At 72.3% G+C, this 25,615-nt stretch overlaps 1 protein-coding gene across 14 annotated transcripts; it reads left to right on the top strand.

The window, feature by feature from the left end:
- Nucleotides 1-584: 584 nt before the first annotated feature.
- CELF5 (CUGBP Elav-like family member 5) lies at nt 585-24,423 on the top strand. Of its 14 annotated transcripts, none has more exons than XM_070059486.2 (13): nt 586-955; nt 6,232-6,314; nt 13,365-13,413; nt 14,131-14,259; nt 15,651-15,730; nt 16,811-16,957; nt 17,361-17,502; nt 17,589-17,735; nt 17,893-17,955; nt 18,473-18,556; nt 20,474-20,617; nt 22,287-22,450; nt 23,229-24,423. In XM_070059486.2, exons 1-12 carry the CDS (start codon nt 697-699, stop codon nt 22,412-22,414), a joined length of 1,455 nt encoding a protein of 484 aa, XP_069915587.2. In that variant the 5' UTR covers nt 586-696; the 3' UTR covers nt 22,415-22,450; nt 23,229-24,423. The 14 variants fall into 14 exon arrangements, 11 of the variants coding, with proteins under 11 accessions (XP_069915589.2, XP_069915587.2, XP_069915588.2 ...); XM_070059485.2 differs by having other exon boundaries at nt 587-955; nt 13,365-13,416; XM_070059495.2 differs by lacking the exon at nt 586-955 and adding an exon at nt 1,151-1,200 and having other exon boundaries at nt 13,365-13,416.
- Nucleotides 24,424-25,615: the final 1,192 nt, after the last annotated feature.

Below are 25,615 nucleotides of genomic sequence, written 5' to 3'. Positions count from 1 at the left end.
GGCAGGTGCAGCCTGGCTTCGAGTCGCGGCCAGGCGGGCGCACGTGCCGGGGTCTGGTCGGATGTGTGACAGCCGGGGCGGCGCGCACGGGGCCTGGCAGGGCGCTGGGTCCCGCCGCTGAGGCGCCTGGGGCCGGCGCTGGGCGAGGAGAGGTGCGCGGCCCGCGCCGGAGCGCCTGGGCCTGAGTCCCGACTCCGCGGACGGGCGCCCTGGCGGGCTCAAGCGCTGGGGCCCCTGCACCCGCGGGCGAGACCCGGATGGAGCCCCCGGCCCAGCCGCGGCTGCCGCAGGCATCGGGAGTGACCAGGAGGTCGTGAGCGCTACCTCCGTCCCTCCCACGAATCAGGACCCACGCGCGCGGGGCCGTGCGCCCCTTCCCGTGCCCGGGGCAGCTGCGAGCCGCCTCCTGTGCCGCCTGTTCCGGTTCCCGGGGTGGGGAGCAGGTGTCCCGCCCCATCCTCGCTCGGGCCCCGCGCCTGCGCCGGGCTCGGGGGTGCGCGCCCCGGGGATGCGCGCCCCGCAGGTGCGCGCGCGGGCGGCCGCCAGGGGCCGCTGCCGAGCCGCCTTTGTGGTCCTGGTGGCGGCGGCGGCGGCGGCGGCGGCCGCGGCGGCGGCGGCGGCGGCGGGCGGGGGGCGCGGGGCGCGTCGGCCGCTCCAGCTGCGAGTCCGCCGCCGCCGCTCGGTCCCGCGCCCGCCATGGCCCGCCTGACGGAGAGCGAGGCGCGCCGGCAGCAGCAGCAGCTCCTGCAGCCGCGGCCGTCGCCCGTGGGCAGCAGCGGGCCCGAGCCCCCCGGCGGCCAGTCCGACGGCGCGAAGGACCACGACGCCATCAAGCTGTTCGTGGGGCAGATCCCGCGCGACCTGGACGAGCAGGACCTCAAGCCGCTCTTCGAGCAGTTCGGCCGCATCTACGAGCTCACGGTGCTCAAGGACCCCTACACCGGCATGCACAAAGGTGGGCGCCCGCCCCTCCCCGCTCCGCGCCGGGGGCGCCCCTCCCGCTCGCTCCCGCCTCCCGGCCGCTCGCTCCCGCCTCGCGCCGCCTCCCGTTCCCCCAGACCCGCACCCTCCCTCGCGCGCCGTCTCCTGCCCCCGGCCACCCCGGGCCCGTCGGAGAAGTTGGCGCCGCCGGTCTCCAGCGCTTTTGTGGTCTGCGGGCGGGCGCGCGGGACGCGGATGCCCCGGGCCCGGCGCTGAGCGGTAACGACAAAGGCCGAAGGGGCTGGGGGCTGGGGGCTGGGGGCGGGGGGAGGGGTTGCACGGCCCGGCCTGGGCCGCCGCCCCCCGCCGGGACCAGCTCGGGTCCGGGCCTCCGCCTCCGCCGCCCCGCTGCGCGCAGCCACCTTGCAAGTTGAACCTGGCCGAGACAATGAGGCTGGAACGCCGGCCTCGCAGCCGGGCCGGGGGCGGGGGCGGGGGCGGGGGCGCCTCCCTCGCACCTGATTCTTTGATGGCACGCGGGGGGGGGGGGTGCCCTGCCTGTGCGCCCGGCGGTGTCTGAATTCGGCGGCGCGGGGGCGGCGGCGGCGGGAGGTGGCCCAGGGCCCTGACCTATTTCGGACCCAGCTGATCCGAGTCTCCCCAAGCCCGGCCGGCACACACAGGGAGAGTGAATGAGTGGATGAATGAATGACAGCTTGTGGGGGGGGGGCGGCCCTCCCATCCCCCAGCTCTTTGGAAAGCGATCATTTCCAAAAAAAAAAAAAAAAAACCCAAAACCGACAATCCCAACTGGGCCGCTCGTGTGGGGCTTTCTAGAAAGATTCCGGTGGGCGCGGGGGAGGTGCCGAGGCCTGGGGGTCCCTCTCCTGAGTACCCCTCCCCCACCCCAGGCCGGGGAGCCGCGTGTGCCGGGGGCGGAGGTGCGGGCGGGGGCTGGGCCTCGGTTTCCCCTCTGTGCCCAAGCAGGGAGGTTGGGCTCCCGTGGTGCCTTGGGGGTGGAGGGGGAGGAGCAGTGTGGCCGCCATAGCCGGGGGTCCAGGGGCTGGGGGTCCCTCCTCTGCCTGTCAAAACGGGCCCAGCGCCTCGGCCCTGAGGGACAGGGGTTCCCGGCCGTGGCGCTGGAGAAGGGTGCGCCCGCGATGGGGGCTCGGCTGTGCCACATCTGGCCAGTGCCTGCTCTCTCTGGGCTTTGGCCAAAGTGGGTGGGGAGGTAAGGAGTGGGGGGCGGGGGGCCCGGGCACCTCTGGCCACCGCTCCTCTGGCTCGCCATCCTGCCTGGGGGCCCCTGGGTGGCAGGGCTCACGGGGTGGACCTGTGCGTGGCAGATAGTCCCTGGGCCCTGGGGGCTGGGGGCTGGGTGGGGGGAGGCCCCCGGTGGCCATGCGCAGGGGGACCAGCCCAGTGCCAAGAGGGTCTTCCAGCCTCAATTTCCACTCTGCGCGCAGGGCGGGGGGGGGCTGTTAATCCCCCTCCCCCAAGGCAGCGCCTCCGAGGTGGGCCTCACAGCCCGGGCACATTTCCGGGGGACAGAGGCTCAGAGGGGTGGAGTGAGTCCCCTCCCAGGCCAGAGGAGGCAGAGTGTCTGTGTGGCCAGACGCGGTGGGACAGGGCCCCCGGTCCAGGGGACAGCCCCCAAAGCTGAGACCCAGGGAGAGGAGACCTTGGCGCTGGCCTGGGAGGGCCGGTCCTGCTTCTAAGAGATGGAGGCGGAGGCACAGAGAGGTGGCGCGAGAGAGAGCGGAGAGAGGGCTGCCCCGCCATCCCGGCTGAGCCCCAGAACACCCCCCGTCCCCCGCCAGGGATGGCCCTGCCAGGGGCCCTGGGTGCCCGGGCTGCCCGGCCGACAGGGGCACTCGCCCTGCGCCCCCGCGATGGTAATGGCGTTGGCATTTGCATTTTAATGACAATATTTGTCTTAAAGCGAGGTTGTGCCTGGGGACGGCCGGGGCCGGGCGGGATGGTGCGGGAGGGGGCGGGGCCTTTGGTTTCCATGGAGTACCAGCTGCCGGCTCAGGGCTCAGGCGGTGGGCGGAGGGGGGCTGCGGAAGCCAGGGGCCGGGGGCGCCGCCCGCCAGGGTGCGCCGAGCGGGGAGCTGGGGTCGGGGGCCGCCGCCGGCACTGAACCCAGACGCTGACGTGGGACGGGGGCACTTTAGTGGCAGCCTGGCATCCCCGCGGCCCCCCGGCGGGCAGACGGAGCGCCTACTGTGTGCGGTGGGCAGACGGTCATCTGTGTGCGGCCAGCGGTTACCATGCGCCTGCTGTGGCCCAGGCCCCGTCTGAGACGTGGCAACGGTGTTGGGAAAAACGCGCAAATCTCTCCCTCCGCCCCGGACCCCTCCTCGCTTCACACCCCCACCCCAGGCTGGTGGGGGACACAGCTGAGCGCTCAGGGCTGTGACAGAGGAAACTCGGGGGGCTTCCTGGAGGAGGAGGTTGGCGTGGACAGCAGGCGACGGCTGGGCTTGGGAGGCTTGTTTGCCCTGCGTCTCGTCTGTGTCCTGGGCAGAGTCCGTGTGTCCTGGACAGTCTCTGTGTCTGTGTGTCCCGGGCACTGTGTCCGCCTGTCCCAGCCAGGGTAGGACCAGGACGGCAGCGGCGCTGTGCCGGGGCCAGGCACACGGCCTGGGAAAGCGCTCCTGGCAGAGGAACCGCGGGCAGCCCAGGCCACGGGGAGGGGCAGGGCCTCTTGGGATCCCTGGGTGCCCTTCCTGGGGGGCCAGGCCTTGGGGCGTTGCCGAGGGGCCCTGGCATTGAGGCCAGAGCTCAGGGGCTCTTGCTGTCGTCCCTGGTCCTGGCAAACGGGGCTCGACCATGGGGGTCACCGGGAAGGGCCCCGTGCACGCAGCCAGCGCGCCCCGAAAGCCCTGCAGGACCGCGCCTTGTCCGAGGCCCCAGGGGTCTCGGGCTTGGGGCTCTGCTCGGAAACTTAGCTGCGTGGGCCGGCCGTGGGCCGGGCGTCGGAGGGTGGGTAGGAGGTTCTGGGGAGGGGAGGGCGTCTCATTCACTCCTCCCGGGAGCCCTCGCGTCCCAGCGCTGTGGTGGGTGGGATGCGCAGAGTGAGCTGGACGGTGGGCTCTACAGGGGCCCGCGGGGCTGGGCGTGGTCAGCCGGGGCAGTCACCCTTCTGGGAGCCTGCATGGTCCCGGGGGCCGCTCCGTGCCCGGTGAGGCCCGCGGTGCGGCGGGCAGGTGCCCCGGGGAGCAGGCGGCTCCACTCCTGCCTGGGTCGGGGGAGATCCGAGCCCGGAGAGACAGCACCGGCCGGAGCCGCCCCCCATAGGCAGGGTGGCGGGAGAGAGACTCGGAGTCAGGCCACCCAGGGGTGCTGCGAGGTGGGGGTGCCGTGGACCGAGGAGCTCAGCGTGAGCTCCTGGGGTGGGGACTGTGGAGTAGAGCCAAGGGCGGGGGCGTGGGCGGTTGACGGGCAGGTAGGGGCACAGATGGACGGGTGGGTGGGTGGGCGGCCACTGGAGTGAGGGTGACCGGTCAGCAGCGTGAACAGGTGGCTCAATGGGCAGCGACGGTGAGCAGCGGAAGTGGATGGAAGGTGGGTGACAGTGACCGAGGCCCTGGGAGGGGTCAGGACAGCCGCAGGGGAGCCCAGGGAGACCCCGGCCGGGGGGGGGGGGGGACAGGCGCAGGGGAGGCCGCCCAGCCACGGTCAGGGGCCCCGGGGGGGTCTTCCAGGGGCAGGCGCTGTGCGTCCCGCCCTCACGCACTTACCCATGGGGGGCGGGGAAGGGCCTTGGGGGGTGGGAAAGGGCCATGCGCCCCATCATCCACCGCGGCCGGAAGGTGCTGGGCCCATGTGGAGACCACAGGAGGGGTCCCCAGCCTGGGAGGGGCGGCAGGGGGTGGGCAGCGCCGCGCTGGCCCGGTGGGGGCGGGGAGGGAGGCATCAGCAGCTCCGTCGTTTGCTCCTTGGGCGAGTGTTTGCCGAGCATGGGGGGCCCCAAGGAGGCTTCCCCTCCAGTGTGATGGGCATGGCCCGTGCAAAGGCCCTGGGGCAGTGCTGGGCCTGGCCTGTTGGGGGGGCAGCAGGGAGGCCGCGTGGCTGGAGCCGAGGGAGGGAGGGGTGGGCGTGCAGGGCCTGGTGGGAGTGGGAGGCGTGGGCTTCGACCTGAGGGAGGTGGGAGCTGTGGACGGCTGTGGGCAGGGGAGGCCCCGACTCGGGCTCGCAGGCGCCGTGCGGCTGCTGCATGGGGTGGCCCCTCTGGCTTGGGTGAGTGGGGGTGCTTTGTGTCCTGGGGCCGACGCTGGACCCTGGGGACACCTTGGTGGCTGGGACACACCTGGTCCCCCGTTCAGGGGTCACCAGCGAGGGAGGAAAACCCCCCCCGGACAGTTGGTCACAGCTTCTGCAACTCTCGCGAGACTTCTGCGGGGTGCCCTGGGGGCCAGGCTGCCGGTGAGGGGGCGTGGGCAGTTTCCCTGGCGCTGCCCTGGCCCAGCGTCCGTGGCGTCCGAGACGCGGGGCCCCGCTCTGGGTGCCGGGGCGAGGCCTCCGTGGGATTCCAGCGTGGGAGACGCGAGTCTCCTGTGGCCGAAACCCTGGACCAAGCAGTGGGCGAATTTCCCCCAAGGAGCCGCGTGGGCGGGGCGGAGCTGGGCCCCGGGCAGCCGCGGGGCGCGTTCAGCACCGCGGACAGCGGCCCTGGCCCGACCCGCGGCGGCAGGCAGAGCTCCGCCCGCAGCCTGGTTTCTTGGCGCCCCCTTCCCCCTCGGGGAGTAAAGTCCAGAAGCGAGCAGTGTCCGAGCCCCGGCGACAGGTGCGGGGCCTGCAGGAGCCCAAGGGGCGGCCACGCGTGGACGACCCAGCGCTTCCCTCGCCCCGGCCCCGCGAGCGCGCGGACGCTGCCTTGTGCGGCCGAGGAAGGGGGGGGCGAGCTCCCGAGCCTGCGGGCTGCCATGAGGCGCCCGGGGTGGGGGGCCCCCCCGCAGTGCGAGACCCGCCCGCTGGCCACGCCCCCCGCGCACAGCAGGAATCCCGTCGCACCAAACCGTGACCCAGGGCGCGTACCCCTGCCCCGTCCGCGGCTCTGCCGCCCCCCCCCCAACCCAGTGCGGTCGCACCGGCCGTGTCTGGCTGTGTCTGGCTTGCTCCACGTCCTCAAGGCTCAGCCACGTTGGAGCAGGGGAGGGGTCAGGGCCGTGTTCCCGTTCCTGGCTGTGTAATATTCCACCGCGCTGTGCTGGTCACTCACCCAGGGCGCGGGCTTGGGCGTTGGGGGCTCCGCGGAGCGCCCGACCTCTGAGCGCCCCGCCCCTCTGTTCCTCCGCCCTCCAGGCTGTGCCTTCCTCACCTACTGCGCCAGGGACTCGGCCATCAGAGCTCAGACGGCGCTGCACGAGCAGAAGACGCTGCCGGGGGTGAGTCGGGCGGGGCTGGGGGAGGGGCCGTGAGATCTGCCTGCCCCTGGACCCCGAGCTTAAAGAGGAGAAGCCAGCATAATTGGGCGACTACTGTGTGCCTTGCTGTGCACTTCCCACCAGGGTGGTTGTGTGCGTTGCGCACTGCACCAGGGCACCAGGGCCAGGCTGTGGTTGTCACTGGGCTTAGGGGAACAGCAGTGGCCGCAGGGAGCAGTGTGGGGGGCGTGTGTGGCCGGAGCGGGAGTGGGGGTGTCGTCTCGTCATCCCGCCCCCAGGCTGGGCTGGGGTGGGGGCTCCCCCGGGGGTGGCAGGGCCACAGCCTCTGTGTCCCAGCCAGGGGTGGAGATGCGGGCATGGCAGCTGCTGGGCCCCTGCTGGAGGAGAGGGGCTTGGGGGGCCGCCGTGGGGGCGAGGACAGCGGAGCCACGAGAGAGGCAGAGACAGGTGCCGCTTTGCCCCCAGAGAGCCGGCTGGGCACAGGGCCGTGGGACGGGCAGCCAGTGGGCGAGGGCGGGCTAGGGCGGGCGGCCCGTGGCCTCTGTGGCAGCGCCAAGACCCCCAGGGCAGCCAGATGCTGGCGGACGCGCGCCGAGCCCAGCTGCAGCCAGCGCCGACCTGAGGCCCCGATGCCCGGAGGCCTCGCCCGCGTCCCACGGCGGCTGCTGGGGGCCCAGGCCTGGGTCTGGGTCTCTCTCTTGGGGCTGCGGCCATGGTGCTGGGGGGGGGCTTGGCGGTGGTCGGGGAATCCGCCCTAGTCGGCCGCGTCACCCCCTTAGGCGCTTCCCCACGGCACGGCGCCGGCTTCCCCAGCAGGTGACTCGGGGGTGGCCCAGGGCGCCGCGCCCTCCCTGTCCTGGCTCAGACCCGCCGGGACCTGGCCGAGGGCAGGCGGCCAGCGGGGCTGAGGGCAGCGGGCAGACGGTTCGGCCCGATTCCTCCAGCCGGTGGGGGTGGACGCGGCGGCTGCCCTGACTCCTGTCCGGAGAAATGTGTGTGTCCGTGGACATTCACCGGCTCTTTTTTTTTTTTTTTAAAGAGATTTCTTTATTTGAGAGTTACAGAGAGAGGAGAGGGAGAGGGAGAGGGAGAGAGAGAAGGAGAGGGAGAGAGAGAGAAGAGGGAGGTCTTCCATTCACTGGGTCACTCCCCAGATGGCCACAGAGACCGGAGCTGGGCAGATCCAAAGCCAGGAGCCAGGAGCTCCATCCGGGTCTCCCACGCGGGTGCAGGGCCCAAGCACCTGGGCCGTCCTCCGCTGCTTCCCCAGGCCACAGCAGAGAGCTGGATCGGAAGTGGAGCAGCCGGGACTCGAACCGGCGCCCACGTGGGATGCGGCCCTGCAGGCAGCGGCTCCACCCGCTGCACCGCGGCGCCGGCCCACGCACCAACTGTTGTAGGCGCCCCCTCAGCTTCCTTCCCTCCCCCTGCTTTTTGTCCCATTTTCCCGATGACAGCGCGAGGCGGGCCCCTCTGTGCTGCCCAAGACCTTGAAGGCGGGAACCCAGGTGCCTCTCTCTGGGGCCAGAGCTGGCGGCAGGGGTTGTCTGTAGCAGAGAGGGGACGCACGGGGGGAGGGGCAGCCGCCAGCCTCCTGCCTGCCAGGCTCCCAGCGGGCCAAGCAGAGCGGGGCAGGGGGGCCCAGCTGGGGGCGGGACCTGGCGGCCTGGGGCGGCTGCCGCAGATGACCACAGCGGCTTCGGCGGGCGGAAGTCCGGGGCTCCAGGCAGGGCGGGGACACGGTGCAGGCCCCCGCGTCAGCCGGGGAGGAGAGGGTCTGAGACAGCCAGGAGCGGGAGACGCGGGGTGCAGGGCGGGTTAGGAGTCGCTGCACCCGCGGCTCTGCCCGCCAGGGGGCGCTGGGCAAAGCCGGGGGCTGCTCCCGGCAGGGAGTGGATGGGGCCGGGGCGCTGCCCCGCCCCTGGGAGCCACGGCCCGATCGCCCGTGGTGCTGGGGGCGGGGCGGGGGGTGAGAGGACTTGAGGAATGTCCCAGAACAGTGCCGCGAGGCCAGCCCGGAGCCGCGTGTGTTCTCTAAATGGGTCTGGGGGCCACACTGGGAAGGCAGGAGCAGGCGGCTTCCTGGAATGCGCTGTTCGCTTTAACCAGCGCGGCCCCCAGGAGAAGGCCTAGGGACCCACTGGCCTCGGTCTCTGCCCTCCGCGCTTGCGTTGACGGTCGAGGGTGGGGGGCGTTCAGCCTCGCGGCCGAGTCCTGAGCCCAGCTCCCGGCGGGGCGGGGCCCCTGCACCCCCGTGGGAGCCCCGGTGCAGCTCCCGGCTCCGGCCGGCCCGGCCCTGGCTGTCCGGGCAGCTGGGGAGTGACCGGCGGGTCCTCTCCCTGTCTCTCTCTCTCAAATGAGTACAATCTTAAATATGTGTATAAGTAAACACAACTGACAATTGAAAAGGTAGTTATGTACCCAAGTTGGTTTTTAAAAAATTATCTTTTAACTTATTTGAAAGGCAGATGAGCAGAGAGGGAGGGAGGGAGAGAGAGAGGGAGGGAGAGAGAGGGAGAAGAAGAGAGAGAGGGGGAGGGGGAGAGAGAGGGAGGGAGAGAGGGAGAGGGAAAGAGAGAGGGAGGGAGAGAGAGGGAGAGAGAGGGAGAGAGAGGGGGAGAGAGAGGGAGAGAGAGGGAGGGAGAGAGAGAGGGAGGGAGAGAGAGAGGAGGAGAGAGGGGGGGAGAGAGAGGGAGAGAGGGGGGAGAGAGAGGGAGAGAGAGGGAGGGAGAAAGGAGGAGAGAGAGAGGGAGGGGGAGAGAGAGGGGGAGAGGGAGAGAGGGAGGAGGAGAGAGAGGGAGAGGGAGGGAGAGAGAGAGGGAGGGAGGGAGAGAGGGAGGAGGAGAGAGAGGGGGAGAGGGAGAGAGGGAGGAGGAGAGAGAGGGAGAGGGAGGGAGAGAGAGAGAGAGGGAGAGGGAGGGAGAGAGGGAGGAAGAGAGAGGGAGAGAGAGAGAGGGAGGAGAGAGAGGTCTTCCCCCAGGTTCCCTCTCCTTGGCTGGCACTGTGCCAGGCCCGAGCCAGGAGCCAGGAGCCAAGAGCCAGGAGCCAGGAGCCAGGAGCCAGGAGCCAGGAGCCAGGAGCCCATCTGGGCCTGGCAGGGCCCAAGCACTTGGACCGATTCCTGCCGCTCTCCCTGGTCGTCAGCAGGGCCTGGGTCGGAAGTGGAGCGGGCGCCCGTGGGGGATGCGGGGGGGAGGGGCCGCTCAGCCTGCGTGCGCAGCGCCGGCTCCGTTTCCATCGGCTGAGACAGGCAGAGGTCAGCACCCGTGGCCGGCGGCTGGAGTTCTGGGTAGCGCGTGCTCTCGGGCGTGAGCGCCGCTCTAGAATGTTCTAGACTGGAGCGCGGCTGCCACATTGGACAGCACAGGCCTAGAATGTTCTAGAGCAGGGAGCCGCCCCCGTCCTGGACGACGCAGGCCCTGGTTCTGTGCCTCCCGGGCAGCCCAGTTCTGGCCCAGCCCTGGCCGTTGCACAGTCGGGGAGTGGGGAGTGAGCGGTGGACTGGACGGTGCTGCGCCCACCACGGAACACACGCGCCTGTAGGCACTCAGCGCTCGAGGGGAGCCGGCTTCTCCCTCCTGGAGCAGCAGGTGCCCCCGGGGGCAGCGCCTGGGGGGCTCAGAGCCGCCCCCAGCCTCTGCTGCTGACCCCACCCGGTCACCACGCTCCAGGCTCCGGGCTGGGGACGGCCAGGGGCTCCCCGAGGGCGTCTCCCCTGCTGGCTCCTGTGCCCACAGACGCCCGGCCTGGGTCCCCTGAGACGTGCCTGCCTCGCGTGTCCCCTCCTCCCCCAACGCCCGCCCTCCTCCTGGCACCGCAGGGCCCCGCCCCCAGTTCCTGGGAGTGTGACGGCGGCGGGCGTCCGTGGGGGACGGCGTTTAATCAGATCCCAGCCTTCCGGAATTAAATAACAGAGTCCCGGAATAGAACAGGAATGGGCCGCGGGACCCTGGGATCCAGCGTGCCGGCCTTGGGGGTCCCGGAGGTCCCGGGGGTGGCAGTGCCCTCTCTCGCTCTGTGGAAGTCTTGGGGGCAAGGGCCCCCAGGCCCCTGGGCTGCCTGCTGGTGGTCTGATTGCCCCGGGAGCAGGTGCGTCTGCTGACTGGGAGACCCCCCGCCACGCAAGTGCAGCAGCCTTGGCTCGGGTCGGCCGCCCCCAGCAGGAGTCACCCCCGGCCGAGGCCGAGAGCCTGGCCCAGCCAAGCCCAGCCTGAGGTCGGGCGGGGGCCTGCGGGCGCCGGTGTGCGTGACCCCCCCCCCCCGGGTAGCTGTTTCCAGGATTTGCCCCATTGCCGTTGCTTGAGTGGCCAGGGAGCGGCCAGGGGCCCCGGTGTGGCTCAGGGCAGGCCGGGCTTCCTGGGTCCCTGTGGGCCCCGCAGGGCAGGGACACCGCCCGGCCTGGGCTCTAGGCCAGCTCCGTGCCCAGGGCACCCTTGGCCGGCGGGTGGGGCCGGGTGTCGCTCTCACTCGGGCCTCGTTCGGTTGTGGCTTGTGGACACCGTGCCGGGCTCCGTGGACAGCATGTGTGCAAGGGGGGGGGTGGCAATGGAGGCCAGAGCAGGTGGGGAGACTTGAGGAGGTGAGGAGGGGGCGCAGCGGGAGCGTTCCTGCCGCCACGCAGGGGGCGTGGAGCGCCGGGGGCGGGGCAGCACCTGCAGCAGGGCGGGGCTGGGGGGCGGGGCGCTGGCCGGGGCAGCCCAGACGGGGTCCCCGTGCCCCCTTTCCCAGCACAAGTTTGCAAATCTGGGGGAGTCCCCTGCTGCTCCAGCCCTGCAGCCCCGCCCCCGGGCCTCAGTTTCCCCTTCTGCACCCGACGCGGGTCGTTCGAGAGAGGCTCTGTGGCTTCCCACGGGGGCCCTGACCGAAAGCACCCAGCGAGCTGGACCCGGCGGCCACCGGGAGGCGGGGCGTCTGCCGCTGACCACAGCCTCCAGCTCTGCCAGGGCTCCGGGTTCCGCCTGCAGCCGGGCACGGGCGGCTCCGGCTCGCCGAGCGCTGGGGCGGCTGCAGGGGCCAGCGGAGGTCGGGGTGGCTCCGGCCCCCGCACGCCTGCCCGCTCCAAGCGCACCGCACAGCCCCTGTCTTGGGGCGGGCCCAGGAGCTGTTGGCGTCTCTCTGGCCTCTGCCCCGTGCGCCCCGCCTGCACCCCTCCGCCAGGCGGCTGGGGTACACGGGAGCTGTTGGATCCCTGAACCAGGAAGGGAGGGGCAGGGGCGGGATGCAGCCATGGGGAGCCCACGAAGGTGGAGGAGGGAGGCAGGGCATTCGCGAGACCTCCGTGGGACAGATGGAGAGAGGGAGCCGGAGGAGGTGGGCAGGGCCAGATGGGCGGGCTGGGGTGTGGGGGGCCCCGGCTCCCCGCCGGGCGCGCCTCCGTCTCCCCGCGCCGGAGCGGGGCCCTGCGTGCGTGCAGCGTGCGCGCCCGTGCGGTTGCGCCCTGGGCGGCCGGGCGGCGGCGGCGGCACGTGGGTGCCAGCCTGGCGCGCGTCTCCGGGCCGGTGGGTAAGGCGGGCGCCGGGCTGCGGGGTGGGCAGGGCTGGGCCTGGAGCTGGCTTTGGGGTGGCAGCGGCGGGGGCCGCCTAGGTGGGCGCTGCCCCCGCCCCGGGCGTCCTCACCGCCACAAGGCTGACCCGGGAGGTGGGAGGGGGCTTCGCCGTGCAGCGGGCCGGGAGGCCCCGGGCTGGGGAGACGTGGAGCAGGGGCTCCGGCCCCCCCACACCCCCGAGAGCGGGGTGGGCGCGCAGGGGTCGGTGCTGGGGGCGGATTCCGTGCCCGCGGCTGCGCGCCCTCCCTCCCTGGACCCATCCATCTCGCGGAGATTATATTTAAATATCTCTTTTGTGCAAGGCAGGAGCTGGGCTCGCCCCTAAGAGGCGGTTTCCATGGCAACGACAATTGCCGGCTTCCGTGTGGTGAATCAGCGTTGCCATGGCAACCCCATCCTCATCTGCCCAAGGTGCTGGGAGGGGGGAGGTGAGGCCAGCGGAGGCGGGGTGCAGGCGCTCAGGTGTGCCCCCCACCCCCCGCCCAGGAGCCGGTCCCATCGGCTGCGCCGATCTCCCTCCAGCCGGCGGGGTGTGGTACCAGGTGGAGAGGGCCCGGCGGGTGGGGGTGCGGGAGGGGGTGGGGGAAGGGAGAGCGGGGTGGGCCTTTTGCAGCCGCCCCGGGTTCCTCTGAGGGTGTGGCTGGGTGAACTGGGGCCACGGATGGGGTGGGGGGCAGAGTGCGCTTGGGTCCTGGGGTTCCTGGGGCTGAGCCGAAATCTAGGCAGCCCAGGCGCGCGGGGCTCCCCGCAATCAGAAAGGGGGAGGGCTGCGGAGGGAGGGGCTCAGGGACAGGGGCCGGGGAAGGGAAGGGAAGTAGGGGTCATGGGGAGGGGGTGCCGGGTCAAGGGGTCTCCGAGCTGGGCTGGGGTCTCAGGGAAGGGCTCAGAGGCGAGGAGACGGGGGCTCCAGGATGGGGAGGGGGCTCCGCCTGTGGGAGGGGGTGGGGGGCTGTCTAAACCCAGTTCCAGGAAGCCCCCCCCGCCCCCCACCCCCGGGGACCTCAGACAAACAACTTCTCTCTGGGCCTTGATGTTGCCATCTGTGCAGTGGGCTGACAGGTGTGCATGACGGGCCAAGGCAGGCAGAGGGGTCAGGCGCGGCGCAGGGCCTGGCCCAGCCTCCGTGGGGCCGCACTCCCTCCAGCCCCAAGGTGTTTCCGTGGAGGGGGAGTTGGCGGCGTGCTGTGGTCAGCAGGTCCCCTGCCGTGTGCGGGGGACAGAGCGAGACATGGATACGCCCAGCCTGAGGCCTTCCGGGGTCTCCTGCTGGGGGTGTTCCCACTGGGTTTTGCAGAATAAATAGGAGCTCACCGCAGACTCCCAGTTGGGAGCAGTGTCTGTCTCCCGGCTCTGTCGGATGGACGCAGGCCTGGGCGTGCCGTGGGGGCTGCAGGTGGGGTGGCTTTGCTGGGTGTCGGAGCCGGCCACGGGGCTCGCCCGGAGGCTGGGCCGGTGCCGGGGTGGAGCCCCGCCCACCGCTGACGCTGCTCCCTCTCTCTCTGCAGATGGCGCGGCCGATCCAGGTGAAGCCGGCGGACAGCGAGAGCCGCGGAGGTAGTTGTCATCTCTCCGAGGCCGTGGCCGTGGCCGCCAGGCTGGGGCTGGCGGGGGGAGGGGGCAGGAAGTTGGTCTGTCCTGCCTCTGCCGAACCTCGAGGGGCAGTGGCCAAGGCCTGTGGATCTTCTGGGGGCCGCGTGGGTTTTGGGGGGCGGGAGTGGTGGGCAGGGCGGCCAGGGCCCTGTGGGTGTGTGGGCGTCCGCGCTGTGGGGCTGGGGCTCTGTCCCGGCTCTCCTCGTTCTCCCCATTCCCCATCTCCCTCCCGCCGCAGTGAGTGACAGCTGCCGGAGAGCTGTTTCCATAGTAACCAGCGCATCTGATTATCAGCAACCTTCTGGGTACCCGAGGGGCCAGGCAGTCCCTGCCCCTGGCCTCCGGCCTCGGCTGTGGGCAGGACCCAAGCCCCGACCCCCCAGCAGGGGGCGCGCGTGCACCTCGCGCGCCACGGGCTCTCTGGCCCTTGCCGGCTGGGCACAGTGAGGCTGCAGTGACCCCGAGTGGGCAGGCAGCCCCGGCCCGGGGTGCTGCGCCGTCTCCCCCCCCCAGCTGCCGGGGATGCGCACAGGGACAGGGCGGGGCAGGGCTGGCCGAGGCCACCTCTCGCACAGGCACTCAGAGGCCAGCGGGACCGGGGCCACCGCGTCTGAGCGTCTGCGGACGGCCGGCGGCATCCCGGCGGCCCAGGACTCGGCTGAGGCGGCGTGTCCACCGCAGGGGACCGGAAGCTGTTCGTGGGCATGCTGAACAAGCAGCAGTCGGAGGAGGACGTGCTGCGGCTCTTCCAGCCCTTCGGGGTCATCGACGAGTGCACGGTGCTGCGGGGCCCCGATGGCAGCAGCAAAGGTGGGGCCAGGGGCGGGGCCGGCGCTGGGGCGGGGCCGCCGGGTGGGCGGGGCCGGCACTGGGGTGGGCTGGGGCGGGGCCCAGAAGTGCGGGGTCCAGGCTGGGCCGCTGGTGGGTGTGGCTGGCTCTAGGGCGGGGCCGCCAGGTGGGCGGGGCTGGCCGTGGGGCGGGGCTGCCGGGTGGGTGGGGCTGGTTCTGGGGTGGGGCCGCCAGGTGGGCGGGGCTGGCTCTGGGGCGGGGCCGCTGGGTGGGTGGGGCTGGCTCTGGAGTGGCAGGAGGGCGGCGCCAGGCTGGGCCGCTGGTGGGCGGGGCTGGCTCTGGGCGGGGTCGCCGGGTGGGCGGGGCTGGCTCTGGGGCGGGCTGGGGCGGGGCCCAGGAGGGCGGGGTCCAGGCTGGGCCGCTGGTGGGTGTGGCTGGCTCTGGGGCGGGGCCGCCAGGTGGGCGGGGCTGGCCGTGGGGCGGGGCTGCCGGGTGGGTGGGGCTGGTTCTGGGGTGGGGCCGCCAGGTGGGCGGGGCTGGCTCTGGGGCGGGGCCGCCAGGTGGGCGGGGCTGGCTCTGGGGCGGGGCCGCTGGGTGGGTGGGGCTGGCTCTGGAGTGGCAGGAGGGCGGCGCCAGGCTGTGCCGCTGGTGGTATGGCTGGCTCTGGGGCGGGGCCGCCTGGTGGGCGGGGCCGGGGTGGGCCCGGCCGGTGTGTGGTTGGCTCCGGGAGAGGGAGGGCCCGGCTCCGGACGCCTGGGCCCCTTGGTCTCTGTGCACCTGCTGGATTCGGGCTGCATCAGCCCCGTCCGTCCGTTTGCGGCCGTCTGTCTGCCTGTTTCGTGGCCGCGCCTCTGCTTGTCCGTCCGCGCGCTACCCTGCATGCCTGGCCGCAGGTCTGCTGGTGGTGCTCCGGCATCGCACTGTGCACGTCTGCTGGTCTCGTGTGGCCGCTGGGCGTTCTGCACGCCTGCCCTCGGCACGTGTTGTGCCGGGCAAACCTCGCCCTGGCGGTCGCACGGCTCCCGGGCTGGCCAGCTGACCGGTGCATGGGTCCCATGAGCCAGCCCGGGCAGTGGTGAGCCCCACACCGCCACGGAGCCCGTGTCTGGGTCTGCTTGACTCCAACAAACCAGCACTGTCTTGGCGGGGCCTGGCCATGTGCCAGTCTCGGCCCCGGGCCCCGCCTCCTGGGCCATGGCCCTGCACACCTTGCCCTGTGGCCCCACCCCTGGACCATGGCCCCACCCACCTCGCCCTGTGGCCCCGCCCCTGAGCCGTGGCCCTGCCCACCTTGCCCTGTGGCCCTGCCCCTCGCCCTGCGGCCCCGCCCCAGGCTGTGGCCCCACCCCTCACCCTGCGGCCTCGCCCCTGGACCGTGGCCCCGCCCTCAACCCCACCCTTGTCCCCAGCAGGCTGTGCCTTCGTGAAGTTCGCCTCCCACACGGAGGCGCAGGCGGCCATCCACGCGCTGCACGGCAGCCAGACGATGCCGGTGAGTGGGCGGCGGCCCTGCGGCCCAGGACACGGGTGGGTCGGGGGGGGGGGGTCGGCGCCGCGGCTGAGTGCGAGCAGATGCGCGGGGCTGGGGACGCTGGGCGTGTGTGCGTGTTACGGTGCAGGCATGAAGCGGTGCGGGTACACGTGTGTGCGTGTGTGCGTGTGTGAGCACACGTGTTAGTGTGGGTGTGTATGGGACACCTGGTGAGTGGGTGCCTGGGTCGGGGGCGAGTGAGCGGCCAGGCGTGCACGTGTGGGTGAGTGTGTGCAGTGCGTGGGCGCCATGGGTTTGCATCCACAGGGTGCGGGTGGGGGAGGCCCAGGGGGCACGTGGGGAGGGGGTGGGGCTGAGGGGGCCGAGGGCGGTCCCGGGGGGTCCCAGGGTGGAGGGCGGACCCGGGGGCTGCAGGGACAGGTAGGGGCATCCCCGCACGGGGAGGGGGCCTCGGCGAGCCGGCTTGGCTCTGGTTCAGAGGGCGGTGGGCGGTGCTGGCGGGTGCGGCAGGGAGTGAGGTCCCTGACCGGCGGAGCCGCCGCTCCACACCGAGCGCCACCTCGGTCGCCGGCCGAGTCCAGCCCCTGCCCGAGCCCCCAGCCTGGACCCCGACCCCTTTTCTACAACGCATTTATCTGAGTCAGCAAGGTAGAGGCGTGAGCGCCCGGGCTGGCCTGAGCCAGGCCTCTGAGCCGCTGGCTCCCTGGGCACGGTGAGCCGGGAGCAGATCCAGGGCGGGACGCAGGCCTCGTGCTAGAGACACGCCGGGTCCTGGGGGGCCTGAAGGTGCCCTGCCCCTGCCCCTGCCCCTGCCTCGGTTCCTGACCCGCCCGGGCAGCATGAGGGGGGCGGGATGGCGGCGTGGGGGCGTTCCCCGGGAGCCAGCCCCAGCCGGGGTCCATGCTCGTTCCTGGGGGCGGGGGTCCAGGCGCGGGGGTCCTCCCCCACCGGGGGGCCGCCGTCTCACCTGCTCTCAGGCCGCGCCTGTGGGGACGCCCAGCTCCAGCCCCCTCCCGAGGGGCCCTCACTGGCAGGGCTGGGGGACCCCGAGGCTACCCCCCCCCCCCCGCTGCCCCTCAGGGAGCCTCCTCCAGCCTCGTGGTCAAGTTCGCGGACACCGACAAGGAGCGGACGCTGCGGCGCATGCAGCAGATGGTGGGCCAGCTGGGCGTCCTGACGCCGTCCCTGGCTCTGCCCTTCAGCCCCTGCAGTGCCTACGCCCAGGCCGTGAGTGCCGCCCCATCCAGCCCCGCCCAGGCCGTGGGTGGCCCGTCCCCGTCCAGCCCTGGCCTGGGTGCCTCTGTCCTCCCCAAGCCCCGGGTAGGCCCAAGTACGGCTGAACCAAATCCAGGCTGGCCCCAAACTGGACCGGACCCGGCTGTGCTGGGTCCTGGCAAAGCCCTGATGCTGGAGCCAGGCTCATCCTCCCTGCCCAGCTGAGCCTGGGTCCCGGGCTGGCCTGGCTCCCGCACGACTCCCATGCACCAGTTACTGACTGAGCCAGGGTCCCTCATGACTCCTGAGCCCCAGGTGTTGGCTGAGCCTGGATCCCAGCCTGAGCCGAGAGCCCACGTACCCACATCGCGGGGGCCTCGGGACGGCTGTGCCCACCGGCCGCTTCCGCCCCCAGCTCATGCAGCAGCAGACGACCGTCCTGGCCACCTCGGGCAGCTACCTGAGCCCCGGCGTGGCCTTCTCGCCCTGCCACATCCAGCAGATCGGGGCCGTGAGCCTGAACGGGCTGCCTGCCGCACCCATCGCGCCTGCCTCTGGTGAGCTGCGCCCGGGTCGGGGTCGGACCAGCGGGCAGGGTCCCCCCAACCCCCCCAGCCCGCCCCTGACGCCCCTCCCCCCGCAGGGCTGCACTCGCCCCCGCTGCTCGGCGCGGCCGCGGTGCCCGGCCTCGTGGCCCCCATCACCAACGGCTTCGCGGGGGTGGTGCCCTTCCCCGGGGGGCACCCCGCGCTGGAGACCGTGTACGCCAACGGCCTGGTGCCGTACCCAGGTACGGGGGCGGGCCGAGCAGCTGCGGGGCTGGGCCCGGGAGGGGAGGTCGAGGCAGGGGCCTGCACGCCACCCCGCATGGCGCTCGCGGCTGGGAAGCGGGGCGGCAGCGTCCCCAGCGCGCGCCCCCGCCCCACGAGCCCCTCCTCCCCCCGCAGCTCAGGGCCCCACCGTGGCGGAGACGCTGCATCCTGCCTTCTCGGGAGTCCAGCAGTACACAGGTAGGGCGGCCGCCCGCAAGGCCCGCCCCGCCCTGCCCCGGCCCGCCCCGGCCCGTCCCGGCCCGTCCCGGCCCCCTCCAGCTCCCGGTCAGCGCCCGCCTGGCTCTGCCCATCCCCGTGAAGGCCCCACACCTGGCCCCGCCTCTATTTTGACTGATGGCACCTGCACCAAAGCCCCGCCTTCCTGAAAGCTGGGTGTAGCCCCGCCCTCAGCTGCGGCCCGGTCCAAAGCCCTTCCCTGGGTCTCTGAGCCCCCCACCCCCGGAAGCCCCGCCCTCATACCATAACCCCGCCCACCTGAGGATGGTGACCCTGCCCCAGACGTGGCTCCGCCCCTGAAGAAGGCCGTCTGTAGCCCTGCCCATGGCCCCACCCCTTACCTTCACACTGTGGCCCCGCCCTGCGCCGTGGCCACGCCCTGACCCGCCTCCACCGCCCAGGGCCACGCCCTCCCCCTGTGGCCCCGCCTTTACCTCTGGCCCCGCCCTCACGCGCGGCCCCGCCCCGCCCCTTGCAGCCATGTACCCAGCGGCGGCCATCACGCCCATCGCGCACAGCGTCCCGCAGCCACCGCCGGTCCTGCAGCAGCAGCAGCGAGAAGGTGAGGCGGCCCGACCTCCCCCGGGCGCCGGGCGCCCGCTGACCCGGCCCTGCGCCTGGCTCCCTCCGGGCAGGGCGAGCGTGGTCTCCCCGACCCCGCGCTGGGGCGAGCGGCCGAGGGGTGGGCCCAGGCGCCCTGCTGCCCCTGCCTTGGCGTCCACGTCGCCGCGAGCCGTGGCTGGGTGGGTGGGCGGGGCACCCACCGGCAGGGGCAGGGCTGCCCGGTGTCTCCCTCGCCCTCAGCCTGCGGGGTCTGGGCGGGCACTGAGGGCCGGAGCTGAGCCGCAGCCGTGACCCCAGGCCGCCGTGTCCTCGGGCCCCCACGGCACCGTCCCTGCCCCCCACTAGGGCTTTGGCGGGCGGTCAGCGCTGGGGTCCCCCCGCCCCCACTCCAGTGCTCCAGGTGTTGGGCAAGCACAGGTGGGAATCACCAGAAAGGGCCACAGGTGTCCCCGGCGCGCAGAGGTCGGTGGCGCCGTCTGCGGTGGTCTCGGCCGGCTACGGGAGGGGTCCGTGACGTGAGGCTTTATTTATTTATTTATTTGAAAGTCAGAGTTACACAGAGAGAAGGAGAAGCAGCAGAGAGAGAGAGAGAGAGAGGTCTTCCATCCACTGGGTCACTCCCCAGATGGCCACAATGGCCAGAGCCGGCCCGATCCAAAGCCAGGAGCTCCATCCGGGTCTCCCACTCAGGTGCAGGGACCCGAGGACCTGGGCCATCGTCCACTGCTTTCCCAGGCCACAGCAGAGAGCTGGCTGGGAGGTGGAGCAGCCGGGACTTGAACCGGCGTCCATGTGGGATGTGGGCCCTGCAGGCGGCGGCTTTACCCGCTGCACCACAGCGCCGGGCCGGTGGTGCTATGTAGAAGGGCCTTGGTGCCTGCAGGGTCTGGGAAGCCACGCCCTGTTTGTCAGCGCCACCGTGGGTGCCTCCTGGGGAGTGCAGAGCCGGGAGCCTGCCGGCAGTGCCCGCAGACGCCGGGTCTGGTGGTCAGCCACCTGCGAGCCGTTGGAGCCCCGTGGCTCCCTGCAGGCAGTGCCCGGGACCGGATGGGGCTCTGGCCACTGGGGCCATCTGCGGAGGAGACCGACCGCGCCTCCCTGTCCGCAAACCCGCGCCTGGGGTGGGGGAAGGTGAGGGCGAGGCCAGGGTCCCCGAGCGCTGGAGCCGCTGGGTCCATCCGGGGCCGCAGGGCAAGGGCAGGGGAGGGGCCGGCACCTTCTTAGGGGTCAGAGGTCGCCTGTATGTTGAAAAAGGTGGATTTATATAGAGCGAGGGCGCTTCATCCACTGGCCACTCCGCAAATGGCCCCAGTGGCCAGGGCTGGGCCAGGCGCTGCCTGCGGGCCTCCCACGCGGGGGCAGGGGCCCGGGCACTCGGCCGTCCGCCGCCGCTTTCCCGGCCGCAGCCAAGAGCTGGGCGGGAGCCGGGCAGGCGCGGGTGCTGGCGCTGCGGCTCGGCCGCCCGAGGCCTGGGCGCAGGGGCAGGGCCGGGCGGCGTCCGGGCATCAGGAGACCGCGATTCACTCTTATCCGGCCGTGCCCCGGGGACTGCCCGGGCTGGGGGTGGTCCCAGGGATTCCCTGTGAGTTCTCTGGGAGCCTCCTTGCGGCTGGCGCGCGTGGCCGTGCGTGGCCACGTCCGCGCGGCGTCGCCCTCCACCCTCCGCGTCCGGTTCTTGCGTCATCACCGGGTGGGCGAGCTCCGTGCCTGGGGATTTGTTTTTTCACTTTGTTCAGTGGCGGCCTTGTGGCGAGGCAAGCAGGACCCGGGGTCGGAGCCCCGGGGGCGGACTTCCCCGGACTCGGGTGCGGGGTGGAGCCTGCGGGCGCGGCGGGCTGGGTGCGCCTGCCCCTCCCCCAGCTGCAGGGGCCCGCCGCCCCTCCTGGGGGTTTATGTCTCTCTCTCCCACCTGCAGGTCCCGAAGGCTGTAACCTGTTTATCTACCACCTCCCCCAGGAGTTTGGAGACGCGGAGCTGACCCGGATGTTCCTGCCTTTCGGCAACATCATCTCCTCCAAGGTGTTCATGGACCGGGCCACCCAGCAGAGCAAGTGTTTCGGTGAGTGCAGCTGCGCGGCCCCGCCCGCGCCCGGCCCGCCCCGCGCCCGGCCCCGCCCCGCTGCCCGGCCCCGCTGCCACACCCCGCCCTGCTGCCCGGCCCCGCCCTGCTGCCTGGCTCCGCCCTGCTGCCAGACCCCGCCCCACTGCCTGGCCCCGCCCCGCTGCCAGACCCCGCCCCACTGCCCGGCCCCGCCCCGCTGCCAGACCCCGCCCCACTGCCCGGCCCCACCCTGCTGCCAGACCCCGCCCCGCTGCCCGGCCCCGCCCCACTGCCAGGCCCAGTCCCCCCCCCCCCCGGCCCAGTCCCCACTGCCAGGCCCAGTTCCCCCCGCCTGGCCCAGTCCCCACTGCCAGGCCCAGTCCCCACTGCCAGACCCCGCCCCGCTGCCCGGCCCCGCCCCGCTGCCAGACCCTGCCCCGCTGCCCGGCCCCGCCCCGCTGCCAGACCCCGCCCCGCTGCCCTGCCCCGCCCCGCTGCCAGACCCCGCCCCGCTGCCCGGCCCCGCCCCGCTGCCCGGCCCCGCCCCGCTGCCAGACCCCGCCCCGCTGCCCGGCCCCGTCCCGCTGCCAAACCCCGCCCCGCTGCCCGGCCCCGTCCTGCTGCCAGACCCCGCCCCGCTGCCCGGCCCCGCCCCACTGCCAGGCCCAGTTCCCCCCGCCTGGCCCAGTCCCCACTGCCAGACCCTGCCCCGCTGCCCGGCCCCGCCCTGCTGCCAGACCCCACCCCGCTGCCCAGCCCCGCCCTGCTGCCAAACCCCGCCCCGCTGCCAGGCCCAGTCCCCACTGCTCAGCCCCGCCTCCCCTCCTGGGGCTCGCACGGCCACGCCTCCCCCGCTGCCTAGCCCCACCTTCCCCCTCGGCCCCGCCTCCCCATAGCCCTGCCTCCCTGCTGTGCCCCGCCTCCCCAGCCAGGCCCTGCCTCCCTCACCCTGGACCCACTGGCCCCACCCCGCCTCCCCCCTCGGCCCCCCTCCCCACCACCGAGGTCCCGGCATCCCGTGGGTGATCAGGATGGGTGTCCAGTCAGCGCCACTGGGTGCCAACACTCAGGCGTCCTTTCTACAGACGAAACTTTCAGTTCCTTTATCCAAAGCGCAGAGACTCCCGGCCGCTGGCCCGCTCCCCGGATGCCCGCGGCCTCTGCACTAGGCCGGGAGCCGGGAGCTCCATGGGGTCACCCCGTGCGTGACCGGGGCCTCCCGGGCGCCGCGAGCAGAGAGCTGGGCCTGCCCCGTGTCCTGTTTGCAGGAAAAGGGGCTCAGAGCGCGGGGGCTGTGGCTGGAGGGCAGCCGACGGGTCAGGGCAGGGGCGGCGCCGTGGGCCGGGGCAGGATCAGGACGCCAGCCTGGCCGTGGACCCGGCTCCCTGCTGCTCTGCCCCGGAGACCTGGAGCCTCGGGGGCCGGGGGCCGCGGCTCGGGGGCCGGGGGCCGCGGCTCCGGCTTTGTCCTGGGCCCGCAGGCGTTTGGGGACGAAGCAGCGGGTGGAAGATTTCTCTCGGTCACATAAACAGGAAAACCAGGCAGCGAGACCAGGCACAGAGCAACTCGGATCACAGAGGACGGGGAAGAGGGCGGGACGCGGTGGGGGGGGCTGGGCCCCGGGCGTCCTGGGGGGCATCCTCAGAGCCCCGCCCCCGCCCACCTCCGCGCCCGCCCATCTCCGCAGGCTTCGTGAGCTTTGACAACCCCGCCAGCGCCCAGACTGCCATCCAGGCCATGAACGGCTTCCAGGTCGGCACCAAGCGGCTCAAGGTGCAGCTGAAGCGGCCCAAGGACCCGGGACACCCCTACTGACCGCCCCACGCCGCCCGAGGCTGCGGCCTGGCCCAGGTGAGCCGCAGGCGCCCCGCGGGCTTGGCCACGCCCCTCGCTCCCCTCCCCAGGTGGGGTGATGCTGCCACAGGTTGGGGTGGACAGAGCTGGCCACAGACACCCCCAGCCCCTCTGAGGGCGGCACTGGGATGGGGCGAGGGGGGCAGGGCCCAGCGAGGGGGTAAGGATCCCGGATGAGCAGTTCACCCTGGCGCCTGGGGGTGCCATCCGTCCTAGGATCCATTCCCAGCTGCAAAACACCAAACCCCAGAAAACGCTGAGGGCCCACCCCAGCCGGCTCGCCAGGGCGGGACCCCGAGAGGCCCAGCAAGGCCTAGAACTGTCATGGGCCATGGGGGTGCGGCCCCCGCCAGGGCCCGGGACCCGCGGCCTCCCCGGCTTTCCTGGCACCTAGAGCCGAGCCCGCCTGCCGGTGCTCCAAGGGTGGGGGGGCGCGGTGGGGCCCTCGCCCGCCCACTGCTGCACACCTTCACTGCGGGGGCGGGGCCTCCAGGCGCCTCGCCTGGGAAGCCCCCTCCCCCAAGCCTGGGTTTTCGCCCCCCTCAGCGTTCCCCTAGGGGCGTGTGAGGGCGCCCGGGCTGTGCGGGCTAGCCACGCGCCGGGGTGCACCCGCCGCCAGCCCCCGGAATGCAGTGGAGAGGGGGCGGGTGCAAAGGACACGGGAACGTGTGTCCCGCGTCCCCCTCCCAGGAGAGGCGGCGCCTGGGCCCCAGACCCCGGCCCGGCGGGGCCCTGCGGCCGCCCCCGCCCCCTAACGCCCGCCTTCTCCCCCCAGGTTGGGGCCTCCCCGCCCCGGGCGGCTCCCCGCTTCCCACCGACCCAGGAGTTTTCCGTAAATTGCCACCAGTGTCCGGACACCAGCCCCGCCCCCGCCCCTGGCCCTCAAAATGTGACGTCCGCGGACGGGCGGGGGCGGGGCGGGGGCCCCGGCGCCCCCGTGTGTACACGTGCGCGTCTATGGAGAGCTAGAGACACTATATATATATTTTTTGAGTATAAATCACGGGACCAAACTTTCCTGACGCCCTTGCGCCCGAGAGCCGGCCCGGGCGCTCTCCCTGCGCGGGCGCGGCTGCCCACGCCATATACCTCCCGGCCCCGCGCGCCCGGCCCGCGCCCTCGGAGCTGCCCCGCCGCCCGGCCCCTCCGTCTTAGCCTTACTCCTCGGCCCTCGGCCCGCGGCGCGGCGCGGGGCGGGCGGGCGCGCTCCCGCCCCCATCACCAGCCTGGACCAGGGTCCGCGCGGGGCCGCGGGGGCTCGGCCGGACCTCCTTACCTCGGCGAGAAGCCCCTGGCGCGTGCGTCCGCTCCGTTTCGGGTTCTCCGAGCGAGTTCGGAGCAGCACGGGGTGTGTGTGGGGGGGGTGGGGGCGAGGGCGGCTTTTCCTTTCCCGCGGGGGCGGGGGCCGCCCGCGCTCCAAGCACACGGGGAGCCCCACGCCTCCCGCCCACCCGGCGCCAGCTGACTTCGTAAGCTCAAATCAAAAAAAATTTTTTTTAAAGAAAAACACAACAAAAAAAAAGTCGCCTTCCCTTTGTTTCTACCAAAACGTGTTGACCTGGAAAAAGAAAAAAAGAAAAAAAAAAAAGAGAGAAAACCTAGAAAAACAAGAAGCCGCCCCTTGCGGCGCGCGCCCCCGCGCCCGCGCCCCCGCTGTACATACCGGGTTTCTACTCCTCCCCTGACTCGTGCGTGGTTTGTACGACTCAACTGTGTTTCCGCGACCAGGCCCCTCCCGACGCTGCCCCCGCGCGCGCCCAGGCACAGGTGCACCCGCGCGCGCAGGCGCACACAGGCACACAGGCGCGCGCGCACCCGGCGCGGGGACCCGCGGGCCTCGCCCGCGCGCTGAGCTTTCCCGGGCGGGAGTCGCGCTCCCGTGCGCGCCCCGAGCTTCGGGTGAGCCGTCGCGAACGCCTCTTTTTGGTCGGAAAAAAAAAAAAGTTTATTTAATAAAAGTTTTACTTGCTACAGGGCCGACTCTGCGGCTTCTTCCCCCCATCCCGTCCCCTCCGTAGACCCAGGGGCTGGGGGCGGGCGCTGGGGTGAAGCCTGCCGGTCCCGGCCACCCAGTGGGAGCCCCCCACCCCGCACTCGGCTGGCCACTGGGGAGTGAGCCGGTGGATGGAAGACTCCCATCTCCATCACCTCCCATCACCTCCCTCTCCCCATCTCTGCCTTTCAAATAAATAAATCTAAGCAAGCAGGGAGCTGGCGTCAGGAGCCAGAAGGGACTCGAACCCGGGCATCTGGCGTGCAGTGCGGGCGTCTCAGCCCTTAGGCCACATGCCGGCCCGAGTCGGGGTTTGGGGCCGGGCGGTGGGTGGCACACACATGCGGCTCCTTACCCTGGGGATTCCGGGCCCTGGCTCGGGGGTGCTCGCCATGCTGGGGGACCCCCGCCCCCCATCTGGGGCGCCCTTTCAGCGCCCAGAGACCGAGACCTCAGTGCCCACCATGGCCAGAGCCGGAGCCAGGAGCAGGAAAGCCGGGGCTCGAACCCTGGCCCCGAGCGGGGTGCTGCAGGCGTCTGGAGCAGCGCCCCGCGCCCCGGAGTCCGGAACTTCGGCGCGACGGAGACACGAGGCCCCCGGCCGCTGGCGTGGCTCCCGCGACCCCCAGCTGAGGGAGGGTGGGCGGGGCTAAGGTGCCCAGAGCGCGGTGTCCACTGCAGGCCAAGGCTGAATCTGCAGAAAGGGGAGCGGGGCGGGGGGCGGGGGCGAATACGAACACTCAGTTTGTCTCGGAACAGCTAGAAACCCTGGAAAGCCCCTTTCCGGGAATTGGGGCGCAGCGGGTGAAGCGGCCGCCAGTTCGAGTCCCGGCTGCTCCGCTTCCGATCCAGCTCCCTGCTGTGGTGCTGTGGCCTGGGAAAGCAGTGGACGATGACCCAAGGACTGCACTGCACCTGCGTGGGAGACCCGGATGGAGCTTCTGGCCCCTGGCTCTGGATGGGCTCAGCTCCAGCCGTTGCGGCCATCTGGGGAGTGACCCAGCGGATGGAAGACCTCTCTCTCTCTCTCTCTCTCTGCCTTTCAAATAAATTAAGAGGTGAATCTTAGAGGAGGGAAAGAATTTCCTCCCGGAGGCCTCCTTCCAGGCGGCCAGCAGGGGGCAGCAGAGGCCAAGCCTTGGTTTTGCACAGGCGCCTTCCTGGAACGC

This window comes from Oryctolagus cuniculus, chromosome 16 (genome assembly GCF_051225735.1).
Source record: "Oryctolagus cuniculus isolate XC-2025 breed Fujian yellow rabbit chromosome 16, ASM5122573v1, whole genome shotgun sequence".
Lineage (NCBI taxonomy): Eukaryota > Metazoa > Chordata > Mammalia > Lagomorpha > Leporidae > Oryctolagus > Oryctolagus cuniculus.
The sequence above is the reverse complement of the archived record's forward strand: the minus strand, read 5'-3'. Positions and strand labels throughout refer to the sequence as shown.

Coding starts and splice junctions, on each gene's coding strand:
- CELF5 (XM_070059485.2), top strand. CDS start 697: ATGGCCCGCCTGACGGAGAGCGAGGCGCGCCGGCAGCAGCAGCAGCTC. Junction 13,417..14,130: donor CAGCGAGAGCCGCGGAGGTA/GTTGTCATCTCT, acceptor TGTCCACCGCAG/GGGACCGGAAGCTGTTCGTG. Junction 20,618..22,286: donor CCAGCAGAGCAAGTGTTTCG/GTGAGTGCAGCT, acceptor CCATCTCCGCAG/GCTTCGTGAGCTTTGACAAC.